This window comes from Sphaeramia orbicularis, chromosome 16 (assembly GCF_902148855.1).
Source record: "Sphaeramia orbicularis chromosome 16, fSphaOr1.1, whole genome shotgun sequence".
Classification (NCBI taxonomy): domain Eukaryota; kingdom Metazoa; phylum Chordata; class Actinopteri; order Kurtiformes; family Apogonidae; genus Sphaeramia; species Sphaeramia orbicularis.
Genome location: NC_043972.1, coordinates 31828575 through 31854700, shown reverse-complemented (window position 1 = coordinate 31854700; position 26126 = coordinate 31828575). Strand labels below are relative to the sequence as shown.

At 38.7% G+C, this 26126-nt stretch overlaps 1 protein-coding gene across 6 annotated transcripts in view; it reads right to left on the bottom strand.

The window, feature by feature from the left end:
* Nucleotides 1-7131: 7131 nt before the first annotated feature.
* The window catches only part of kif13a (kinesin family member 13A), a 43733-nt gene continuing 24738 nt past the window's right edge, over nt 7132-26126 (bottom strand). The window contains exons 18-40 of one of the 6 annotated variants that reach the window (XM_030157311.1): nt 25163-25325; nt 24411-24554; nt 24166-24315; nt 23759-23923; nt 20741-20914; nt 20506-20657; nt 20298-20430; nt 20007-20153; nt 19415-19447; nt 18478-18577; nt 17082-17208; nt 16952-17007; nt 16740-16864; nt 16071-16247; nt 15884-15976; nt 15650-15802; nt 15415-15492; nt 15276-15326; nt 15008-15095; nt 14749-14900; nt 13461-13631; nt 10263-11478; nt 7132-8061 (exon numbers count right to left, since the gene is read on the bottom strand). In XM_030157311.1, the coding sequence (XP_030013171.1) occupies nt 7928-8061; nt 10263-11478; nt 13461-13631; nt 14749-14900; nt 15008-15095; nt 15276-15326; nt 15415-15492; nt 15650-15802; nt 15884-15976; nt 16071-16247; nt 16740-16864; nt 16952-17007; nt 17082-17208; nt 18478-18577; nt 19415-19447; nt 20007-20153; nt 20298-20430; nt 20506-20657; nt 20741-20914; nt 23759-23923; nt 24166-24315; nt 24411-24554; nt 25163-25325 (3982 nt within the window). In that variant the 3' untranslated portion in view covers nt 7132-7927. The remainder of the gene's footprint in view (nt 8062-10262; nt 11479-13460; nt 13632-14748; nt 14901-15007; nt 15096-15275; nt 15327-15414; nt 15493-15649; nt 15803-15883; nt 15977-16070; nt 16248-16739; nt 16865-16951; nt 17008-17081; nt 17209-18477; nt 18578-19414; nt 19448-20006; nt 20154-20297; nt 20431-20505; nt 20658-20740; nt 20915-23758; nt 23924-24165; nt 24316-24410; nt 24555-25162; nt 25326-26126) is intronic. The other 5 variants (XM_030157312.1, XM_030157313.1, XM_030157316.1 and 2 more) reach the window with 5 other exon arrangements.

The window sequence follows — 26126 nt, the reverse complement described above, 5'->3', positions numbered from 1 at the left end:
CACGAGGAGCCCAGGCTGCCAACTGTCCCACAGCTGCTGGAACAGTGGCAGGGACACAGTGTACACACACACACACACACACACACACACACACACACACACACACACACACACACACACACACACACACACACACACACACACCAAACATTTCAACAGCACTGGACCTGTATCATCCTTTCCAAATAAATATCAACTCACTAACGCAGGGGTGTCAAACAGACGGCCCGCGGACCAAAACAGATGTTGACGTACGGATCAACGCTCAGAAGAGTTTCCCCTGGCCACAGGAGCACAATTTCGATTCTTTATCCCATAATTATGACTTACCATAGGGATAGTTTTTTCAGTGGCGGAAACGGCCTTCCATCCATACGAAGCTCATAATTATACATAAAAAGTCCTAATTATGATGTAAAAAGCCCTGATTATGAGATAAAAAGTCGACATTATCAGACAAAATGTCAAAATTGTGAGATCAAAAGTCATAATAATGAGATTAAAAAGTCAAACTTATGAGACAAAAAGTCGAAATTGTGAGATAAAAAGTCATACTTATGAGATAAGTCAAAATGATGAGACGAAAAGTCATGATTATGAGATAAAAAGTTGAAATTATGAGACAAAAAGTCATGCTTGCGAGGTGAAAAGTCATAATTATGAGAGAAAATGTCAAAATCATGAATAAGAAGCCATAATTATGAGATAAAAAGTCAAAATTATCAGACAAAAAGTCCAAATTGTGAGATAAAGTCATGATTATGAGATTAAAAAAAAGTCGAAATTATGAGACAAAAAGTCAAAATTGTGAGATAAAAAGTCATAATTATGAGACAAAAAGTCAAAATTGTGAGATAAAAAAAGTCATAATTATAAGACAAAAAGTCAAAATTGTGAGATTAAAAAAAGTCATAATTATGAGACAAAAATCAAAATTATGAGATAAAAAGTCAAAATTATGAGACAAAAAGTCGAAATTGTGAGATTAAAAAGTCGTAATTATAAGATAAAAAGTCGAAATTATGAGACAAAAATTCAAAATGATGAGATAAAAAGTCATGATTATGAGATAAAAAGTCAAAATTATGACACAAAAAGTTGAAATTGTCTGATAAAAAGTCATAATCATGAGATAAAAAGTCATAATTAGGACACAAAAAGTTGAAATCATGAGATAAAAAGTCATGATTATGAGATAAAAAAGTCAAAATCATGTCGAAATTATGCTCCCACAACCAGGGGAAACAATTCTGAGTGGGGATACATACCTTGGCACAACACTGCCAAAGGAGAAAATCTGTCCCCTCAAAAATGTCAATCTCATTTTAGGCCTTGTCCATACGAATCCAGCAAAAATTTTGCATCGGATAATTTCATCCACACAAAACCAGTCAATGAAACTATGACTTTTTGAAACCAGGTCCCAGAGTGGATAAAATTGAAAACGCCGGTTTCATGTCTTCGTCTGTACGACCAAACCGCAACTTTTCTAAAATGAAGATGTCATAGCCTATTGGCGACTGTCTAACAAAGTTTACATCGCCGAGCGGCTGAACAGGGGAAATTGCCCGACACGCTTCAGTCCAAAGAGTCATCCAAGGTTCAAGCAAGGTGCCTTTATTTTGTATCAACAAAATCGTCAAGTATCGTGGCATTAAAACATCTTGCGATTCAGTTTATTAGTGTTTAGGTAATCCATAACAGCAAAATATACTTAATAGGACAAAGCAAGACACGGTCAGCAAAAAGTAGCCCCCCCCAATCACCCACTCACTACCAAACCCTCACCTAGAGTGAACAGGTGATATATGTTACAAATCACTACTGTCACCAACACCAGATGATCCAATTTAAGTGTGTCATTACATAGCTGCTACATAACTGAGCCTATGTCTGTCTCCTATATAGCCCCAGCTCTCTAACCTTTCCCCTAGAAGCAAGACGCTACCTCACAACAACAACAACAACAACAACAACAACAACAACAACAACAACAACAACAACAACAGTGGTGGACTACAGAGTAGTGCTCGTGCTACAACATCTATTGAGTTTATTGGAAATATTAAATAAAATCTTTGGCTTTTCTTTCATCACAATGAGCAACAAACAACCATAGCTAACAATATTCACTACATGTTCTTAGATCTTCTGTGGAGAGGGACAACCAGGAGGAAATATTGGATCAGACCCAGTAGAACCAAGTAAGCTTTATGCACGTGCTCCACGTGTTCTTCTCCATTTTTCTGCAAGAGCATTACGACACCACATACAGGCCTGGCATTTGTACTACATCATTTTCAGTCGTGTTCAGTGGTTTCGTGTGAATGCAAATATATCCTGAAATGACTTGGTTCATGGAGCACTTTTTTGAAAACAACAAAGAAAAAGATGAGATAGGAAAAGATGTGGTTTCGTGTGGAGATGGCCTTAGTTCAGGGGCCACACTCAGCCCAATCTGATCTCAAGTGGATCAGACAAGTAAAATACTATCACAATAACCTATAGATAATGACAACTCCAAATTTTTGTGTTTGTTTTAGTGTGGAAAAACTGGAATTACAACATAACAGTATTCTGCCTGTTACTAAATGTTTTGTAGATCCACTGTGATCTGTAAGTTGTGATGCACATGGAAATGAGAATCAGAGGCATAATATTGTTAAAATTGCATTATTTTTATTTTTTTGCTCTAAAACAGCAAGAAAACTTTGTAGTTATTTTTCCTAGGTTATTATGCTACTATTTTTCTGGTCAGGCATGAGATCAAACTGGGCTGTATGTGGCCCTTGAACTAAAACTAATTTGACAACTCTGGCCTATATTAATTATACAGATAATTATCAACTCATCAACCTTATTTTATGGTTTTACAACTTTATCTTTTGGGGTTTTTTTTGCCTTGCATCCAAATTAATATACTATTATTATTCACAATTTATTCATGTGAGACATACAGGGTGGGGAAGCAAAATTTACAATGAACATTTAGTTGTTTTTTCTCAGCAGGCACTACGTCAATTGTTTTGAAACCAAACATATATTGATGTCATAATCATACCTAACACTATTATCCATACCTTTTCAGAAACTTTTGCCCATATGAGTAATCAGGAAAGCAAACGTCAAAGAGTGTGTGATTTGCTGAATGCACTCGTCACACCAAAGGAGATTTCAAAAATAGTTGGAGTGTCCATAAAGACTGTTTATAATGTAAAGAAGAGAATGACTATGAGCAAAACTATTACGAGAAAGTCTGGAAGATACTATTAAAGAAGAATGGGAGAAGCTGTCACCCCAATATTTGAGGAACACTTGCGCAAGTTTCAGGAAGTGTGTGAAGGCAGTTATTGAGAAAGAAGGAGGACACATAGAATAAAAACATTTTCTATTATGTAAATTTTCTTGTGGCAAATAAAATCTCATGACTTTCAATAAACTAATTGGTCATACACTGTCTTTCAATCCCTGCCTCAAAATATTGTAAATTTTGCTTCCCCACCCTGTAGAGGTCAGAAGCAGTCAAGTAACACATGGAACAACATGACAATGACCTTAAAATGTGGACTAATCTACTCTTTAGAAATCTGAGAGGTCTTTAGGATTGTATAGGATTAATATGACATACTTTTGGATAAATTGTCATAATCTTCAGATGAAGTCTTGATGATTGTTCAGTTCAGGGGACCATCATAGGTCTGTGCAGTAGCTGATCTATGTGTCCATATCCTTTACAACTGACAACAACATGTTTATATGTTTGTGCTATTTATCTTTGCCACAGTCACAGACAAGCCAACAAGTTACAGGAAGCCATAAATCTGACAGTGACAGGGGACATTTGTGCTCTACATGGAGAGGTGGAGCAAATATCACTGTTGACATCTTATCCCAAAGATGAACAGCAGAAAAAAGACACAGTACCACTGTGACACAGTAATGTAATGTGTGTCTGAGGGAATAAACCCCTTGGTGATATTTTACATGTTTTTAAATGCACAGTCATCACTTATTATATTCTTTACTGTAATTCTTTCAGTGTTGAAGCTTAAAAATACACAGGGACCCTTAAAGACCTAGAACTATTGTTGTGGCAACATAAGACTTTTTTTTTTTTCACCTTCTCTAAAGTGATTTATCATCATTTATTATCATAATATTCTCTTCATTTGGCATTTTTCAGTGAAAATCAGGTATTTTCCTATATTTAATTCATTAATCATGAGTAAATTCAATGTGTATTATATCAAAACAAAGAAAGCTGAAGAAAAAAGGCCTTCTCAGGAAAATATATCATTAACTGTACATATAAAAGCTTCAACAACCACTGTCATTTATTGAGATACATTATTTGTTGTTGTTTTTTTGGTGAATGACTGTTGCAGAAGATGGCGGTGTTTCCATGTTCACTACGGAGAATGAATGTTAAAACATTTCATGTCTGATGACAATGAATAGCTGAGAAAGCGTATTTTACCTGAATTATAAAATGTATATATAGGATTAGTGGATCTAAAGTTATTAAAGATTTTACGTCAGCAGATGCTTTTGGTTTAGTAAATAAAACTGCAATAAACAGTTTGCAATGAAAAATGTTTAAATTAAGCATATCACAAAGGTAACCAAGTCTACTTTAATGCCATTTTATGCATTTCATCTTTTAATTAGATTTTTTACTTTAAAAGGACTGTGAAAATACTCTGTTACTAGTTAAACTTCATTCCATTCAAAACCTTAGTTATGCAAACTGAGGTATTTAGTGTTTTCTTCCTGCAGCACCCCCTCACAGCTCCACTCTTAAGGTCAACTCAGTTCAACATGTGGACTCCAGAGGCTTTCTGGTCTCCACTGATTCTGAAAACACCTGGTGGACAAAAGCAGCAACATGACAAACTTCCTGAAGAAGGTACACATACCTAAAACCCTTTCCCAGACTGAAAACAGGCTAAAGTAATTTGTTGTGTTTGTATGTGTGTATTTTACTGAGGTGAAGGGATTTTTGCATCATTTTATGACACAAACAGAACAGATATTCTCTAAGAAATATCAAATTCCTCTTATAATAATTCTGAAAAATGAGTGACATAGCAAAGGATCATTTTTCAAGAGTTTTAAAATATCATTTTCATTAAAAATTGCTTGTATGCTTCTTCATTCAACATACTGAATACTGGTGATCATACCAGATTGTGTTTGATCACTAGATAAAATTATAAATATAAAAGTACAGGGTGTCTAAAAAAATTGACTATTCCAGTTTTTGTTTTTTTTTCCCAATGCCAACAAAACTGTAGTGAAGTTACACACATGATTTTGAAGATAGGTGTCATGTGTGCAGACGTCAAGTATACAAAAAATTCAGATCTTTTAATCAATTCAGCAGAGTGGGATCAAATATCAATCAGTACTCTGCTCTAATGTGTGTAACATAACGTGGTGGTAGGCTTGGGCAGCAGATACAGTGAGTTTTTCATGGTCTTAACCTTCAAAATTATTTTATAATTAACAGCATAGTTCAACAATGTTCCTCAGTCTCATTAAAAATCATTATGGTTTTCTTCAACCAAATGGGATCTGATATTGTGTGACAGTAGATGGCATAAAACCGAAAACAAAAACACACTTTCACTGAAATGTTATGTATTAATCAGCTATAAATATGTGGTGCAGAACTTTGTCAAGACTCTTGTTTTGAGGGAGTTCCTTGTCTGGAACCATACTACGAAGGTGTTAAAAATGTAGAAAAATTATTGTTTTTGCACTGCTGATTTCTAGTTTTTCTATGAGTCTAAGATAGTGTAATTCTTAGTGAAACTGCTAAGAAGAACTGCTTTATTGCATTATTTGGAGGTGTATTGTGAATCCTGAAACCAGTGTGTGGTACATGAAATAATGCATTGATTATTATTAAAAAGTCAGTTTAAATGAGACAAATAAGAAGGCGACACAGCACATTGATTGTAAATGTTCTATTCTAGAACATTTTGTACCAATTAAAACAGTTTGAGATACATTATAAATACAATTCTGTACATTATAATAGTGTAAATACTATTTTCAAATACATTTCTATTTACAACTCCTTATAAGGGAGAGCAGCTTTGATCTCTTCTTTAAAGTAAGGTCTTGGGTTTCTTTCATTATCTCGAAATTACAGCTTGAATATATAACTATTTCTAATCAGTTCCACAGTTCATCACTTCCATAAAAATATTCATAGGACAACTGTTCTTCACTACTAAACTACTTTTGCACCATCCATCGCCCCATTCATCCAACCCTCCTCATGGAAAAAATATTGCATTATTGAGTACCTTTAACATGTAATATTACACATCAGTCAGTTAACATGTAAAATGCAGATGGACAATCACTGAAAACAGAATTCAGTCACTCAGGTGAGCAAGGCTGGATGGTATTCTGAACGCCTCTGGGCTTCTTGATACACATACACAGGTTTTAGGTCTATACAGTTTGTCTATATAACTCAGTGAACGTGTTGTTCAGTGAGTAGTCAGAGAGTTTATGTGCCTGCCTTTATGAACCCGGGCAGTAAGGCATCAGTATATCCAGGCCTCAAACACAGCCAAGCAGAATAAAGTGATGGCGCAAGCTTTCTCAGCCTTAACACACAGAAAATATTTCATCAGTCCATTATGGAAGACAATTGGTGAACTCTCCAAGAATCCTTTCCAGTGCAAGCATTCAAACAGGATGGGGATTATTTCCTCCACAGTGTTATACAGTACTTCAACAGGATAATTTAACATGATAACTGCAGTCAAACACTGAACGCAATTCAATTTTGCAGATTTGTCCACTGTTCAGGGTATGTGGCATTACTCCTAGAGATATGGCACTAAGCTTTACTTGGACACATAGATATATAGTATATGTCTCCATATAAGTACATTAGAAAAATAACATATTACTCATAACAGCAGATATAGAACCATAGTTCTTTGGTTGCCCCTGACATATATTGACGTAAATATCAATGTTTATTAACAGTAGTACATTCTTAATCTTCATATCCCAGATTACTCCACTAGTGCCGCTTTTCTACTGATGGTATCAGTTCAACTCCCCTCAACAGGGAACAGCCTTTTATCTGTTTGTGACTGTTGGGCATTTTTGTCACTTCTTCCTTTGTTAAAGTTCCAAGTGAGTTGAAGTAGTGTGGCAGATCAGATATTTGTTGATTCAGAATCGCTATCATGTTGCATAACAGCTTAGAGGAAGCTAGTAATCTCAAAGCAAATTTTCCAGTAGGCTTTACCTTCATAAACTGGCCACATGTTTGAAATTTAAACTATATTTTTGTCCTTGAAACTATGATTTATTTTAACAGTTGTACCTCACTACTCTTCCAGTGTTGTTGTGTTGGCTGTAACTAAAATCATGATGAAGGTAGTGCTGTAATCTGTTGTCTTTGTGCTGCTACAAGAACCACCACACTGAGGGGCTACTATACCTGCAAAGAAAATGGGATGTGCTGGTGCCAAAACTGAGCCAAAGCTGATGGAAGTTGACCTGATACTGTCAGTGGAAAAGCAGCATATGAGCCTCAGGGGAAGGATTCATTGCCTTATAAAAAAATAATATATATATTGCTCAGAAACTAATGTAAGAAAATGTGTGGGTAATATTTCCATATGGACCCCCCTTAAAAATTGTTTGCTATCAAAAATATGATAGAAAACTCCGAGGATATGTGCATAGAGAATTTTCAGTGAACAGTAACTTGGATAAACCTTCATTAAATGAACGGGTCAGAAATGCTTTAGGAAAGCAAACACATCAGGAGACTATGTCAGCACAGAGATGTGAGTGGTGGGTCGAGGGATGGAAGGAGAAGAGCCAAATGTTACTAGATCTGAGGACCGACGTCAGGTCCCTGCCATTCCTCAGAACGATTCTTTGGGTCCTATCTGATCAGAGTCTGGGGTTCTGTGTCCATGGAGGGCGGTCCTCTGGTGAGTCGAGATGGTTTCACAAAGACTCCGTGGCCTGGGGGGCATCGAAAGTACACTCTGCCCTGGACCGTCCCGTTGTGCTTACCTATAGGAGGCATAAGGATGACATGTTAGGAAAGAAGAAGTATACATACTCTTAAGTTAAGAAGAAATGCAGATATGTGTGTAGAGGAAGTACTGATTCAGCTCAAGTACAAGTAAAGGCTCAGAACAGTAGAAAGTAGCCCAGAAGTCACTTTTATCTGTTAAATAAGAACTCAGATTGCATCATTTTACTACTTTACTATTAAGTCAAATTAGTACATCGGTTACATCTCTTACAGCTTCCTGTTTCATCATTGACATCTTTCATCTTGTTTTGTCTACTTTCAACTGGTACTACTGACTTATTCACTTTATCTTCATACTGTCATATGTCCATGCACTTATGGACATGATTCTATGGAAAAACCAAATAATTATCTTTTTCTGCATTTTTTCTCCATCCATTTAGGTTAAAAAAGGTTTTGAAATTGTGAAGGCACACAATGACAGATTATTTGTAGCAAAGTGTAAAAATAATAAGTTCTCAGTAAAAATAAATACTCAACTCAAGTACAGATAGGCAAAAACTGTACTTAAGGACAGCAACATAGTATTTGGACTTAGTTCCATACCACCTCTGGATTAGAGGATGGGTCACAGGAAGATCCACACCCTATTATGCCATAGAGGGGCTGTTAGGACACAACATGCAATCACTATTTTAAATCTAATACTGTGCACAACATACCTAATGTATGTATTGTCATTCAACATATATATACATATATATGTTGATATGTGTGTGTGTGTGTGTGTGTGTGTGTGTGTGTGTATGTATATATATATATATATATATATATATATATATATATATATATATATTTTTTTTTTTTTTTTTTTTTTTTTTTTTTTTTTTTTTTTCTCCTTGCTCAGGGTATAAATTCATGTCACTTCTTTAGAGCTTATATATATTATTATAACTGTGGGAACTTCAACTCTATCAACATCTCCGGTACCTGACAGCAAGACAAGCATTCACCTTCATCTGTTAGAAAGTGAAAATTACGGGTAAGCTCATCTATCTTTGGGGTCTTTGTGCTTGATAATCTTAGATTTGACAACTCCGGTAGTCAGTAATGATATCTAATTTAGGTGTCATTTAATGTTTCTTTTATTAAATATCAATATCCATCTAATCTGTCATTAGTCGTGGGTTTGGTATGTTCTCACCACTACATTACATTTTAGGATATTTGTATTTCCATGGTGTCCAGTGCTTGCATATTGTAATATTTCCTGGAGGCTGTATGTGTGCAATGTACTGCTGGTTTCATTCTAAGGTTTGTGACACACTGATCTTGAATGCTGTTGTATCTGTAAATAACACATTAGTAAAAGATTCTTGGGGTGTCTTTGAAACTGGACCCTTTATCTCTACTCTTGGGACATCTAAGTCGGGACAGCACTATCGACACCAGCTTGAAAAGACTTTATGATATTCTCGCATATGTTACAAGAAAAAATATTTTCATGTCTTGGATAAATGACAAACCTCCTACTAAAACAACTTGGCATAAAATCCTTATGGAATGCTCTCCTATGGAATATTTGATCTGTTTACTTTATTCCTCAAAGGGACAGTTTATGAGAATTTGGACTCCATACCTTCGTTTCACTAACTCCACAGTCACATCTATGCTTTCATACCTCATCAATGACTGAAAATCTTTTGGTGCTTGTTCACAGTAAGATCACTGCTGATCTCACCTGTCACTGCTTGATTGTTTGATCTTTGTTTTATCCTCACTACAAATCTATACTGTGTAATATTTGCTTTTTCTTGGATTAGTCTATTTTTTTTCTTACTCTGTTTATCTTCCAACAGCTTCATTTTTTATTCTCATATAGACCAGGCATTGAGCTGAACCATTTATTGTTGTAAAAATGTAACATAATTTAATAAAGATAATTGAAAAAACACAACACATTAGTATAGGATTCTAGATGTAGGCAGTGTACATTTGCAGGAAGGTGGACAACCATACAGTTTATGTTGAGCTCACACCAAACGTAGAGGCCAATACATTTCTTTACATAAATCCATTAGCTAGACAAAGTTTCTGTTGCAGATAGCTTAAATGTAGTGGTTTTAGATAAGCAGAAATACATTAACAAGTTTAATAATAAACCCATATAATTAAAAAGGTACATCACAGCTACAGCAGGTCATGCTAAAATCATTCCATTTTGTTGCGTACTCACCCACTGCCAGGTCCAGCATCACACCAATCCAAATCCCCTTGGCGAATTCCACACCTCCAACATAGTGGACCGTTCCCCTCCGCTTCCCCACCCACACTTGCTCTCCAGGGGCCATCCAGTCAGGAAGCTGCGCTACAGGGGTGCTCTCGTCCCCGCTGGAGTCCCCAGAGGGCTCTGCACTACTGGGGTTCGGGCTGGGACAAGGACTCCCATGAGGCAGATCTCCCTGTGCCGGCTCACAGATGGGAGGTTCACCTCCTCCTCTCTGGGGTGGGGCAGAGGACAGGGCTGTGGATGAATGTGTCATCTGTGATGGTGATGCTGGAGGTGGGACTGAGGCTGAGGACATTACTGAGGTTGGAGCTGGAGCTGGGACTTTGTCAGGCTCAGATACTGGAGCTCTGACTGAAGTGCAAACTACATTTGTGTTAGGGCAGGGTCCAAGTTCAGCAACAGGGTCTTTATTATCAGGACATTTGCATATTGCAGTTGAAGTGTTTTCAGGAATAGAAGTCTTGATCCTATCAAAGATATCAGAAGAGTTTTGATTGCCAGTTTCACATGCTTCTACACTATCCAGTTTCTTTTCCTGGTCTGCAGAGAATTTCAAACCCTCCTGCTCCCATCCCTCTGTAAAATGTGTTAATTCAGCTTCTCCAACACTATCATCAGCCCCTTTAAAGTCAGTGAACTCCTGGCTGGCACTAAGAACACAGTTTTGTGGCAGAGGGAATGTTTGCTGCTTTTCTGTGCAATTAGGAATACTGATAGGTGAGGAAGGAGCTGCTGAGGGAGGAGACTGCTGGGTGTCACTCCCTGCAGAAACACTTTTGGTTTGAGTGCAGCCTCTTCCAGTGGGACAGCTCAACGGATCATGAGGGTCTCTGGAGGTGCAGCTGAGGTGGTCAGAGCTCTCACTGGCACTGAAAGGCATGTCGGATAGTGTGGCATTGGAGGCACTGTGTGAAAAGTATCCGCTAGTGCAACTGCTCGCCGTGGGGCTTCGAGACACTTCTCTCTCCCCACTTCCACCTCCGCACCGATTTGCTTTCAAGTCAGAACGAGTGGATAGAAACCCCTCCTGGCTCTCCAGAGTGGCATTATAAATATCAAAGTTTGCAAAGTCTTCTGGGATGTATGTCTGGAAGCTGCTATGGTCCTGAGAGCCCTGGTCCAGGTTCATGTCCATATCTGTCTCCTCCTCCTCAGAGTCCTGCTGATAGAACCGACAGGAGCAAAGCAAAAGGAACATCCAGGCAGACAGGAAATTAGCTACAGCTTACATTCAAACAGCCTCTAAAACTGAATGGGGACACTGGTAAATGGAACACAGTGTGATAATGGAGTATGAAAAACATTGTTGAATCAAACAAACAGTATCACAGTGAAGGATGGCGGTGTGAGGGTGTGCAGCACCATATCATCCCTCTTCACACATTGCAGGAGGTGCTATTACAAATGTGGAGTCATTCTGAGAAATAACACTGGAGAGAAATGCTACTGGTCTGACCACTGTGATGCTAAGGGTTATACACAGTATCTATAATATGGTGAAAACTGCAGAAGTGGCATTTTTTACCTTGTGTTCACTGTGTCTTCATTATGACATTAACTTAAAGTGTACATATTGATTTCAATCACTTTAAAAACATTATAAACTAGAGACTGTGCACCCAACATAAATATAATTTTTGAGACAAGGACAATAATGTATAAAATATGCAAACGTTTGATCCCGCTAGATGTATGTACTTCTAAAGCCTTGTGCAGGTTAGTAAAGAGATACTACATTTCTCAGCTGTCATCTAAATTATATGACTCCACAGTGATGAAATGCATCATGCTGGTGTAAATATTTATCAAAGTCAGAATTTTATGGGCCAAAATGTCCACTTGCTGTTATAAAATTAAGCAGATCCCTCCCATACTTATGCTAATGTAGAGTGAAATGCTCAAATGCTTGACTTTTCATCATGGAACTTATGTAAAAATCAGAGTAAAGTTTTTTTTGGTTTTTTTTTAGAAAATCAGCCCACCTTTCCTTCAGTGAGAGTCTGTCAAATATTGCTAATTTTCAAGCAGATTCAATTGCTCTATTCAGAACCACTGGAGTGATTTTACTTTGTAACCACTACTTAGTGGTACTTACTCAGTTACTTTGTTTTTTACAGTATGAATCTGACATAACATAGTGAAGCAAGGTCAACACAGGCTGCAGGATCACTTGTTTGGTCAGGAAGGTCAGGAGCCCTTCAGGGATTCAGTTCCCCATGGTAAAAAAATGTTGCAGGAAGAATACAGCATAAATTGAAATTGATTTTTGTAGGTGGCCTGTTGCGTAATAAAGCTTTACAAAAACACGAGGTACATGGTTCTGCAGTGGAATAGTTGTCCTGGGGATGTCCCTGAAGTACTCACATTTCACACAAGTACAACTCAGACCCTCCTCTCCTTCCTCTAGGCCTCTTGCTGATTTTTAAGTACTTCATGCAGAATCATGCAATGGGTGGAGTTCAACTCAGCAGGGGGTAAATTTAAACATACGGTATGTCATTTCTGCCACTAGGGGGCTCTCAGTGAAAACAGTATATCATCAGACACAAGTGATTCAGGCATTAATCGAGTTTAAAGATGAGGTAACCTGAGCCAGTTTTAGTCATTGTGTTCAGTGAAATTTATTCATGCTCTGTCATTTTAATTCAAAGGAAATAGTTATAAGATATCATTGTTATGCAGGATATGACAACACTGAGAAGAGACCAAAATGACAGATTTCTCAGATTTTGAACATTATGATATATATTGATATGATGCACATACAAAAATGTGTAACACAGGCCTCATCCTTTTTAGATATTTTAATGTGAATTTAATGCTGAATGGCAACATATATATTCATTTCATAAGAGACTTTAATACACTAAACTTTAATTTAATAAGAAAATGAAAATGTTTAGTATGAAAATGACTAAAAAAAATATCTACAGAGCTTGCACCACCATAGTTTTGCTGCTAAGGAGTCTTCATAGGACCCTCAAAGCTAAATGTCACGTGTTTGGGTCTGATACTGATACCAGAGTAAACATATTTGATGTCAGTGTGTGTGTGGGTATGTGGGGGAGGGGGTGGGGGTGTAAGTGTGCATTAAACTCTTACAGCAAACCTCAGAGCAGAGTGTGTGATGTGTGTAGCACTTACAGCAGTGTGTGGCAGTGTGTGGCTGAGCTGTCTGCTGGTGGGAGTGGAGGTGGAGGTGGGGGTGGAGGTGGAGGTGGAAGGCTTACAGTGGCCCTCGCTGCCTGCCCTGGGTCGGCGCCAAGGGCAGGGAGGGGGGAGCAGTGCAGGGCTGTCCACACATGAGCACATGCTCTGCGGATGGGTCAAAACAACAGCACACACTTCACACACACACAGCATGCATGGAGCTGGGCAGGCCAGTTACACAGTTAGTGGCATGCAGTTTAATATTTCACAGAAAACAGTGCTTGAAGTGTTCTCACATACATTCATAAATGTCTTTCCCCTTAAAGCTGCTTGATACAGAACAAAACATTTCATCTATTGCTTCTCTGCCCTGTTTTTAAGCCGCTACCTGTCAATCACCTGTAATGCAGGGCTTCATTATAATGTTTTTAAGGGGGCTAATACCAATACTGATAAATCTGCCGAATTTGTCAATAAGTGTTAAAATAACTCCAACATCCTTTAAGTTTTAATTCAAGTACAGAAATTACAATTGAATAACATTTCAAGATTATTTATTGCCAGTTTTGTCAATGAACTGAAGGGAGTATAACAAACTAGTAATAAATATATGCTTTTTTAAAAAATTTTCAGTCTTCATAAGTTATTAGTTGTGGCATGTAACCAATCAGAGACATTGCTCAAAGCTGTAAACACAAAGAGGCACCTGAATCACAGAACAAGTAAGTCACTTTCATGTAAATGTATTTTATATAATAATATTGATGGTGGTAAAAATGCTAACAATTGGATCCATCAGTCACTATCTTTTTAAAAGCAATAACAAATATTTTAGTCCACTTCAAGCACATATGAACACAAATATGCAAGGTTAGTTTAAATGGTATTGAAGAGCCACAATCTACAAATAGTCATCACAGAAAAAAATATTAAGGCATACAATAAAATGCTATCCTTGCCTCATCTTTATGTCCTAGTTGGATTTAAAAAGCTAGAATTACATGTGTAGTTAATGTTCCACAGCTGAAGTCATGCTCCTGTAAAGCATGCAGATTTAGTTCAGTATAATCACTGTGGAATCATATGTTTTTCTTTCAGTCACAGGTTAGCAAAGCAGTTTAGCAAAAATCTATCCGCTTCGAATTTCTTCTCTGTCAGTGTCTCTACCATGTTGTGTGTAATTTGACATGAATAATGAGATGGGAAAATGAAAAAAAGGGAGTGATAAAAACAACAATAAATGGGACTGAAGAACAACTTAGCAGAGCAGTAGTTCCCTCACCTCTTGTCCCAGTAGCGGCCTGGCCTCCAGGGCTTTCTTCACCTTGTTCTCCTCTTTGACCGGCAGTAGAGACTTCAGGAACTTGGGCGGCTGAGGGGAGAGGACCTTAAATGGGCTGGAGTTAAAAAATGTGGGACTGTCTGGAACCAAGCCTGCACAGGAACAACAAGAGGAACACGGCTATAATAAAGAAAAACAAAGATTTTAACAGAAAGGGAAGTCAGCCCTGAAGCAGCTGTTTCATGCTCCTGTTGTTTACCTTGGTTCTCCTTGCATTTAATGGGTGTTGTACAAACGGAAGCATCCTGGGTGTTGCAGATAGAGCTGTCCACGTGATCACAGTGATCCTATACAACAACATACATATCATATCTGTGGTAAAAATGGTATAAAACCTCTCTATTCTCAGGTTTTTATTACTAAAGAATAAATTAAAAAGCTGTACATAGGGTCACCATAATCATTGGCTTTCAATTCATGAATATTTCCAAAGAAAAAAGAAAGTAAAAGGTGAATAATTGATTTACCTTACAGTCTTCATCCTCACACCCAGTCAGGTCTGTTTTGCTACATGAGGACTGGAAAACAGAAAGGTTTTCAGTATCATAAACTTTTATTTATTAAATTATTCCATGCAAATAGTGTAGTGACTGATGTGTTTATTACATGCTGTACATTTGGTGTGCTGATACTCCTTCTTAGGTGTCTTCCCTTAGCAGCAAGAGCTTCCTTTACCGTCACAGCCTATGGAGAATAAAATAGACGGATGTATATTTGCATGTCACTATGTTATTAAGTTTTGTGTACAAAAAAATCACATTATCTTATAAAAAAGGAAGTAAAATAAAAACACTGTTCAGATCATGTGTTTAATGTCTGGGCATGGTGGTGTCATGTATACCTGCCGTAGTCGTTCTAAACTCAAAATGTTCTCCACTTCTAGAACTCCACGAGTGTACTTTTCGATGTACGTTTCTCCATCCTGAGTCTCCTCACTGTCTCCACGAGCTGCCATGAGGGCCAAAGTTTCCCTCTCCTCTGGCTCTTCTGAGGCCTGACAAAAGGAGCAGAAAAGTTAGAACTGAAGCAACATTCAAATTAGCCTCTATTAATTTGACAGAAAAACAGGGCCGACCTTTGGTATGTTTGAAACGATCTCATAAATTACACCACAGGAGTAAAGCGTGTTCTTTAAAGACATTCTTCTCTTGAGACTCTGAGTAAAACTCTGTATAAAAAAGATTTGATCATTAAAACAAGATAAATTGCTGTACAACTATCACCTACTCCTTTCAGTGAGAGTTCACCCCGTTAGTACTCACCTGTTTGTTGTAAATGTTGACAGCGATCCTCTTGCGTAGCACCAGCTCCATGGATGCAGGGTGGCTGAGTTGCACCGTGGCTTTGATTATCAGGTAGATGCGTTCGTTAGGAGACGTGACCCGGTTGAGGTGCACGGAATCATGGATGGATGAGTCCCAGGAGCACACTGCTGACACCTGGTCAATTAGAAGAATTAGGTTTACTGATGTAGGTCCTAGAAAATCTGTGGCAACAGGCTGTAACTATACAGCTGCATGTAGGTGGGCTGTAGCTTTGTGTTAAAGAGTGGAAAAATCTAATCATTAAGCTACAGTAAAGAGGGTGTGATTACTGTATGGTTACTGCTGCATAAGATCAAAGTGAAAAAAAATTAAGATGACTTTTCATGCTGGCTTCACTGAAAGCAACAGCCCTCAATTACGATGGTGTAATTGCTCAATTATGCACATAATTGTAGGAAAAAAAGATGTTGTCCTGAAATGTTCCAGTCTGTGTGTGATTATATGTAGGGAAAAGAACTTCTAGTAACACTCAAGTATCAAGTATCAACATTGCGAAACTGCTGACAACAAAACATGCTCACATTTTCACACAAATAGAAAAGAAATATTTTTTTAGAGTTCCCATTATGTCCATAGGAGGGCAGTAAAGTCAAAAGTGAGGGTCACCTCCTCATCACTGTGTCGGATGATGGGCAGATAGAAGAACTGGCTTCCATGCTCCTTGGGCAGGATAGAGTTAACGCCTGCAGCATGTGGGCCGGTCAGCTGTTCATTTACCGTCAGATTATCCGCTGATGAGGAAAAAGAGACAGTTCGTATCTGTAATCGGTGGAAGAAACCATACAAAATAGCAGTTGATATAAATGATGTGCCTTTACCATTCAAATCTAGGAAGAGGACAGGAACGTGAGCCTCCATTCCTGCAGGTGGTGTCCTACACAAAAGACAATGGCAGGTTAAAGCTGGATAAAAACAAGATACTGAGAATTATGTGTGTGTGATTTTTACCAGTCAGCAGGGGCTCCAGGGATACCACTGCCTGGTGCAGGGACCAACACAGCATTTCTCTCTTCAGTCAGGCCGACCCACTGTTCCACCAGCCGGGCTTCACGCTCAATGTCCTCCTCTGACTTTTCTGAGTGTATAAAGACAGAAGGACAAAGATTTAATCACAACGGATCAACACAGAAAACAGAACGAGGTTTGCCCTGTCGGGGGCCGACAGTAAGGGTATAGCCCTGAAATCCTCCCAATCCTCTGCTATATAATAAAGCAAATAAACGACACAATGTACAAAAGAGACCAACTTAATTTTGGATGATCGATATGAATCAAATTTAAGCTTGATTGGCCTACAATATTGATTAATAATGGCCCAAAAAAACCCAGATTTTTCAACAGAAGCACCCCAATTTGGACAAAAGATAATATTCATGGAACACCCAAAATCAATAAGGTTCTACCCCTGGGGGTCACCTATGTTGGTGCTAAAGGGGGATAGTTATCACGTTCACATGAGGGATATCCGATCTGAATAATGACAGAAAATTATTTGCTGAAAAATGTCATAAAAGATATTAGAGAATTTGTTGGATGATCAATATGAACCAAGTGTGAGCCTGATTGCCCAACTATTTCCTTAATAATGTCCAAAAAAATGGATTTTTCAACAGAAGCTCCCAAACATTTGGAAAAAACACACCACCTGGTGTCAAAATATAAGATCATGTAAACTCAAGGTAGTGGCATGAAGAAAGAGAACTGTTAGACAATCGATATGAACTCAATTTAAGCTACATCGACCTGATAGTGGCAGAATAATGGTCAGAGAACCAATTTTTCCACACATAATTCCACCTAGTGAATGAAAATGGCAACATATGAACTCTGGATGGTAGCCAGAAAGGAACATTTGTAAGATGATCAATATGAACCAAATTTGATCTCAATTAGTCTATTATTGCTTTATTTATGTCCAAAAAAACAATTTTCAACTAAAGCGCCCCCATTTGGATGACTTATAATACTCACAGAGAAGCTGAAATTGATAGGGTTCTTCCACTAGGTATCCCCTATGTTGGTTATCAAGGGAGAAGAAATCCAACCAAATCTATCCTAGTTATCGCGTTCACACAAAGGATATCTGGCAGCGGCAGATCTGGCGGATCTGGAAGCAGCGTTTGCTGTAAAACATTACATCCCCAAAACTCGATTTTGGGGATATAATTCAGGGATAGATTTTGTAAAACAGTTTTAGATACAGACTTATAACTGTATTATTCTAATTTTATTCACTGTGTGAATCTAATTTTGAGGATCTCAAAGCTCCAGACCAGACAAAGCTCTCTGTCCCCTGTGAGCTGTAAGCTCAGACCCTTGATAGGAATCATGGATGTAAACCTACCGTGTTTGTTGATGATTTTCTTGATTTGCTCATCAAGGTACTCGCGCCGTTTGATCAGGGCTTCTGACCACCGCTCTCGGACACAGTTAAGATCTTCCTCCTGGAACCAGAAAGAGACCAGAATCAATGCCAGCTGGTTCAGCAAGGCAGAGGCACTGCTGCAGGGCGCAGAAAAGTGTTAGCAGGAGAGTAAGAGTGCACTGGGCGGATCTCAAATACAGCTCCTTAACACTTGACTGTCTAGTATAAACATCTAAATGAAAGCACATCCTGATAAAAGTTCCAAAACCAAAGGTATTAAAAATAAAATCCTTAAGTGTGTATTTTTGGTTGGAAATACGGTTAAAGTCGCACTATAAAACATACATAAAACTCCCCTTTAACCCCTTTGCTACTCACTCTCATGTCCACACATGCACTCAGAGTCCTACCTGCATGTACGAGAGCACAGAGATAGATCCCTCTGCAATGTCCAGAATAACCAAAGGCCAACCATACTGCACTGATGTCAACACACTGTCACCATGCAAAGTAGGGCAAATCATGCAGCCATGCAATGCCCATATGATTTAGTGAGGCTTGTTATTTAATCTCTGTAGTGAGTGACAAGCATGGTAGCATTAGTGAGAAAAAGGCAAGAAAGAGCAGAACAAGATCCTTGGCAAATACACTGCTGGTTTTGAGCTCAGTCATGGGTGGAACTGTATTTCGTGAAAAACGGTTGATGTGATTTATAATTACAGTGTCAGAAAACATCCACATATGCAGCTGGTGTTTAATAAAGCGCTCCTTTAGTTGGCAGAGGCACAGCCCTCTGCCTCCTGCCTCGCATGCCCTCAGCAACAGGCCGAGTCACAAACACATGATCAGTTTGTTTCCTTCATGCTGCAGCGTGAACTAAAGGGGGAGCAGCAGCAGGAGTCGACCGAGATGGTACCTGATAACTATCCATATCGTCTTCCGCCTCTCTCTGGCAGGAGAGAACACACGCAGTCAAAAGTGGGGAACCAGGAACGGCCCAGACACAACAGCTCAAAATAAACCTTTAACTGCTGATGCACATGTCTGGGCATTTCTAGGGAGTTTATACTTTCTTCATGAACCTGAATCTTCTACATGAGCAGTTACTGACTCCAGTTTTATTCCTTTTATTACTCTTAATGTGGGAAAATTTAAATAACGTCTGTCTCCAACTATTTATAAATAAATAGTTGGCTTGCTTCCTGTTTCCATTAGGGCACACTAACAGAACTTTATGGTCACTACTGCTACATTCATCTGCTTTTTTTATTTTCAATTCCTACGACCAGGATGAACCTGTCATAGCACAAACAACAGGTAAAATGGAACATATAGCTGAATCTGGATACTTTATTACATTGGCATCAACTGAGCACCATGTTCTGAAAACACTGCTCTGCTTTAGTGAAGAATATGTCACCTCCATGTGTGTTCTTAATGTGAAAATAATAGGTTTACAGTCTAGGCTAATGTGCATATGTGAGTGTACAGTGTGTGTTTTAACAAACCTGGTAGCTGTCGAGGGGTCTTTGTAGTTTGGTGGAGCGAGCTGACACACAGCCAATAGAGACAGACAACACCGCCTCCACCAGCAGAGGAAGAGTGCCTGAGTTTTGGACCGGCTTCACACACACCTGCAGCCTCCTGGAGTGACCCTGTATGAACAAATCCACATAATTCAACTCCAGTGTGCTTCCAACACAGCTTTTTGCATTTAAATAATTAGCGATAATGCTGAAGTGTGTGTGCAGGGTAATCAGTCTGGTCTGAGGGAAACCTGTTCCTAGTTTTTCTCTGACCTGTCGGAGTTGGAAGACTCCTCCGGTGCTGATGTCTTTTCCAGAATGAAGCTCTACGGATGAGTACTCTCCCTGCTCATTCAGCTCCTGGATGGAGGTCCACAGCTCAATCCTGCGAGACACCTCACTCCACCTAAAAAATGCAACAGTAGCAGGGAGTAAATGTCTGTCTATGAAAACATCTGCGCACCACATGCTACACATGTACCTGTCTCGGAGCGTCTGGGTCTTGGCCTCGAGCGCATCTAATTCCCAGAGTGAACGACCGTTCCCAGCACAGCGATGACCCCATACCTCTATGGCCAATGCACCATCAGATATAAACTCCAAAAACTCATCTGTCACATGCACAACATAGTCCTGCACAGAGATAAGAGTTGTTGGAGAAAAGTCGGACTAAAAACCAGTACACAACCACACTATACAACAGGTTTTATCTTTACCTTGCAGTGATCAAACTGTACAGTAAACTGTGCATCTGGGCTTCGAGACGAGGGTCTGTCTGGGCTGACCATGGGGGGAGCCACAGTGGGTTCGCCATGTTCCCAGAAGGTGTACTGACAGAAGACGAAGTTGGACAGGTTGAGTGGCAGACCTGTCGCCTCCCTGATCCGCACCTACAGCAAAAAACAAGAGTAGTTGAAACACATCAAAAGTCAGAAAATGTGTTGGATCACTAACAAAAAGTAATAACACTGACCTGAAGTTTTATGTTCACTATATGAAATATTCTATACTTTATATATTTATTTCCAGTCAGAATAATTTCAATATACCATAAAACAATGGATTAGCAGGTAGCAGAACAATCATTCATCTAAAACCACATTATGATTGGAGAACAGCAAATGAAAGACAAAACTCATTTATTTTTGCACTTCTTTGACAGGTTCACAGGGTTTTAGAGAAATAATACTTGTACTGTTTAGTGTTAGCTTAGCAATACAAAGTTTGTCCCTCTGGTCTGTTGTCCAATGAAATTATTCATAACATACGCTGGTCTCAGACTATTAGCTTGTTTTAGATATTTACCCATTTACGTGCTTGTTGTTTTAATTACCCCACCCCCCACAGGGGAGGCAAGGGGTATTGTTTTTTGGTTCAGTTTTTTTTATTTGTTAACACTCTAGCAGCAAAACTACTGGTTGAATTCATACCAAATTGGGTTTACAGATTGCCAATGACCCAGAATAGATGTGGTTACATTTTGGGAAAAGTAGGCCAAAGTTCACATTTTTTATGACTTTTTTAAATCTTTTTTTTCTCCCATTTACTTGTAACTAGCGGCATTTCAAATGTCTATAAAAGCATCAATTTTGTTTCAATTTACCTCAAACTTGGCACATACAGTACAGGCCAAAAGTTTGGACACACCTTCTCATTCTTTGCATTTTCTTTATTTTCATGACTATTTACATTGTAGATTCTCACTGAAGGCATCAAAACTATGAATGAACACATGTGGAATTATGTACTTAACAAAAAAGTGTGAAATAACTGAAAACATATCTTATATTCTAGTTTCTTCAAAGTAGCCACCCTTAGCTCTGATGACTGCCTTGCACACCCTTGGCATTCTCTTGATGAGCATCAAGAGGTAGTCACCTGAAATGGTTTTCACTTCATAGGTGTGCCTTGTCAGGGTTACTTAGTGGAATTTCTTGCCTGATTGATGGGGTTGGGACCATCAGTTGTGTTGTGCAGAAGTCAGGTTGATGCACAGCTGACAGCCCTATTGGACAACTGTTAGAATGCATATTATGGCGAGAACCAATCAGCTAAGTAAAGACAAACGAGTGGCCATCATTACTTTAAGAAATGAGGGTCAGTCAGTCTAGAAAATTTCAAAAACTTTGAATGTGTCCCCAAGTGCAGTCGCAAAAACCATCAAGCGCGCCAACGAAACTGGCTCACATGAGGACCGCCCCAGGAAAGGAAAACCAAGAGTCACCTCTGATGCTGAAGATAAGTTCATCTGAGTCACCAGCCTCAGAAATCGCAAATTAACAGCAGCTCAGATTAGAGACCAGATGAATGCCACACAGAGCTCTAGCAGCAGACACATCTCTACAACAACTGTTAAGAGGAGACTGCGTGAATCAGGCCTTCATGGTCAAATAGCTGCTAGGAAACAACTGCTCAGGAGAGGCAACAAACAGAAGAGATTTATTTAGGCCAAGAAACCCAAGGAATGGACATTAGACCAGTGGAAATCTGTGCTTTGGTCTGATGAGTCCAAATTTCAGATCTTTGGATCCAACCGCCGTGTCTTTGTGCGACGCAGAAAAGGTGAACGGATGGATGCTACATGCCTGGTTCCCACCGTGAAGCATGGAGGGGGAGGTGTGATGGTGTGGGGGTGCTTTGCTGGTGACGCTGTTGGGGATTTATTCAAGATTGAAGGCAACCTGAATCAGCATGGCTACCACAGCATCCTGAAGTGACATGCCATTTCATCCGGTTTGCGTTTAGTTGGACCATCATTTATGTTTCAACAGGACAATGACCCCAAACACACCTCCAGGCTGTGTGAGGGATATTTGACCAAGAAGGAGAGTGATGGAGTGCTGCGCCAGATGACCTGGCCTGCACAGTCACCGGACCTGAACCCAATCGAGATGGTTTGGGGTGAGCTGGACCGCAGAGTGAAGGCAAAAGGGCCAACAAGTGCTAAGCATCTCTGGGAACTTCTTCAAGACTGTAAGGAAACCATTTCAGGTGACTACCTCTTGAAGCTCATCAAGAGAATGCCAAGAGTGTGCAAAACAGTCATCAGAGCTAAGGGTGGCTACTTTGAAGAAACTAGAATATAAGATATGTTTTCAGTTATTTCACACTTTTTTGTTAAGTACATAATTCCACATGTGTTCATTCATAGTTTTGATGCCTTCAGTGAGAATCTACAATGTAAATAGTCATAAAAATAAAGAAAATGCAAAGAATGAGAAGGTGTGTCCAAACTTTTGGCCTGTACTGTATATAGAGGCAATTGATATGCTGACATCAAGCACACGCATAGACATGATGACATCAGATGGACTGATGCCAAAATAAGCTAAAATGTGTGCAAGGGGGGGTTTATTGTGCCTGGCACCACTTGTGTTTTGTTTTCCAAAAATTGGTTTAGTCAAACTTTTAGCTGATATTCTTCTGGATGTATCTCTTGCGTATATTGCTATCGGTTGTGTAACATTACCATGGCAACACAGCCACAACAGCGACAGTCCCTAATATCAGACATATGTCATACTTAACAATTTATAATCACGGAGACTCTGATCCTGTCAGTAACATTAAGAAGTAAACTCCTCACAATAGAGGGTCATTTTGATAGATAAGTGGTTCTGATCAGCCTTGCACTGGGAACAGCCCTGCAATTGTCATGAGAGGTGAATCTAATCCAAGATCAGTCCAACTCTCCACTAGTGTGAGGTCAGCAATAGAAACACTGAGTGACTCACCCTGCAGGTGAGCCTCTTGGCCATGTGAACAATCTCCCCGTTAGTGTCCATGACCTCATAGCAGCTACTCTCACTGGAGTTCTCAGATGAGTCGTCTCCTCCTGATAGGCGTTCAGGTACAGCTCCACTGACTCGCATCAGCTCGATGTGCAACCTGCCCGCTACCTGTCACAGGATACAAAGACATCAACTCCATTAAAATGTACAGAAATTTTAGCTGATACTTAAGAGTCTTTACTGCTTTCCGTAGGTTTTAACATATCCCACATCCTTACATACGTGTTCTGCATTTGTTTTTATGTTTTTTCATCTGTAGTTCTAAGTTTTGAGTGATTAATTTCATATAATACATAATCCAAGTATGTAATTTATCTCCATATTCTTTGTACAATTTGGTGTATATTTACCTCTCCCTGTTGGCTGATGATGGGGACAGCATATTGTAGTTTGATATCATGGAAAAGGCACTCCAGAAAAATGTTGGCCACTCCTATCAGGTTGTGATTCTCTTGCGCCTCATAGAAGGGGTCACAGTGTTTACTGTTTGCCTTGATACACTGTAAAAAAAAAAAAAAAAGAGGGAAATGGCATGAAGTGTGCTTCATTTATTTTCTTACTTGCTGTTTTTTATAACAGGTCCTCTCTTTCTCACTGTGTCCTCTGTGCCCTCCTTCCAGTCCCTGTAGTGGTCTCTCATATCCACCAGTTTGTTCTCCAGCTTCTCGATGGTCCATACTTGGGTCCCCTTCCCTTTCCTTCGCACCTGAATGGCTGGTTCACTCACTATCGCTCCACGCTGTTTAAAGAAAGAGGATCAGTTAAGACATTTCTTTGTAACTGTAAACAAGAAATTATGTTAAAGTAAATAATAATACCTTACTGATTCAATGTCAATGTCAAGTAAAATAACAGCATAATAACCAATAAAAGATGACCACTCTGAATTTTTCTTTTTTTTTTGTTTTAGTGTGACAAATGTAAAATCACATGATAACAATGTTCACATTTACAAACTATCCTTTCAAAAAATGTAAATAATCTAAACAACCATGAATAACCTGACATTTCTTTAGAAAAGTGGAATTTTAAAAATATTAAGACTAAATGTCTTGTACATTTTAGATCCACTGAATCTGTAAATTGTAATGTGCATATGTAAATGCTAAGCTGAGGTGTAATATTGCTAAAATTGTACTTAATTTGTATAAAATAAAGACAACATTTTTGAGTTATCAATTAAAATTTATGTTATTATTTTGCTGGTCAAATTGGGCTCTATGTATCCCCTGATCTAAGATGAGTTTCACACCCCTGCCTTAACATGTCCAGATCTTAACAGGTGACAATAAGACCAGTTCCAGTCAGATACTAATACAGTTCTGGGATTAGTTACAGGGCTCTGACCTTGCGGTTAGCACTGAGGTTGGCTGCAGGAATCTGAAGGGTGACCTGATAGTCTGTCAGTTTGTTCATCTCCTCTGCTAAGAAGTTGGCTTCTCGCACCAAGGTGTTGGCTTTCACGACTTGCTCCCTGAGTCGAGAAAGGCTCTGACGAAAGAGCTCATCTCTAAGATGCAAACAAACAAAACAAAACACAGAAGTCATTCACACATATGCACAGAAAATTCTTCAGGTATTTACACTTTATGTGAATAAAAAAAATTTATTTTGTTGTTTTATATATGTCAGATTTCTGTCTCGTTAAAACCCACATGGCTTAAATGGCAAAATAAAAGAGGAGCCACTTTTATTACTGACATACTCAACATTACTGCAGTGTTCAAATGTCACTGGGCACTACTGCCTGCACAGCCTGTGTAAATCTAGTCAGTAAAGTAAAGCACTTTATGTGATAAGGGTCATTGTAATGGGCTTTGGCTGAAGTCTACACCTCTTACTCTTCTTGTCTTATCTTGTTTGTTTGGGTCTTTGTCTAATATAACTTGTTGTATGTTTATGTATACATATTTATCAATGTGTGTACATATATACACATTTTCCTGGCCCTTTTCATTTTTCAAGCTAGAAATAAATGAGTAAATGCTTCTACAAGACATACAATAATCCAATGCATCATTCCCTGTGTAAAATGATACAAAAATACGTGTTGTGTATCAAAACTGTTACAGGAAGATGACAGCATGTTTAAGACAGCAGAAATAAATGTACAGGAAGTGACTGAATCAGCACCAATAAAATCTTCGAAAAGGTTTATGGCACCTGATTGATTTTATGCCAATAAAACAGTCTACGTAATGGATTAACACAACTATGTGTAGTTGATAAAGGGAACACTGTGTCTATTTTACACATTGCGTGTTAATACGTTGCTATGCGTTATACAGTAACATCCATTGAACGATGTGGA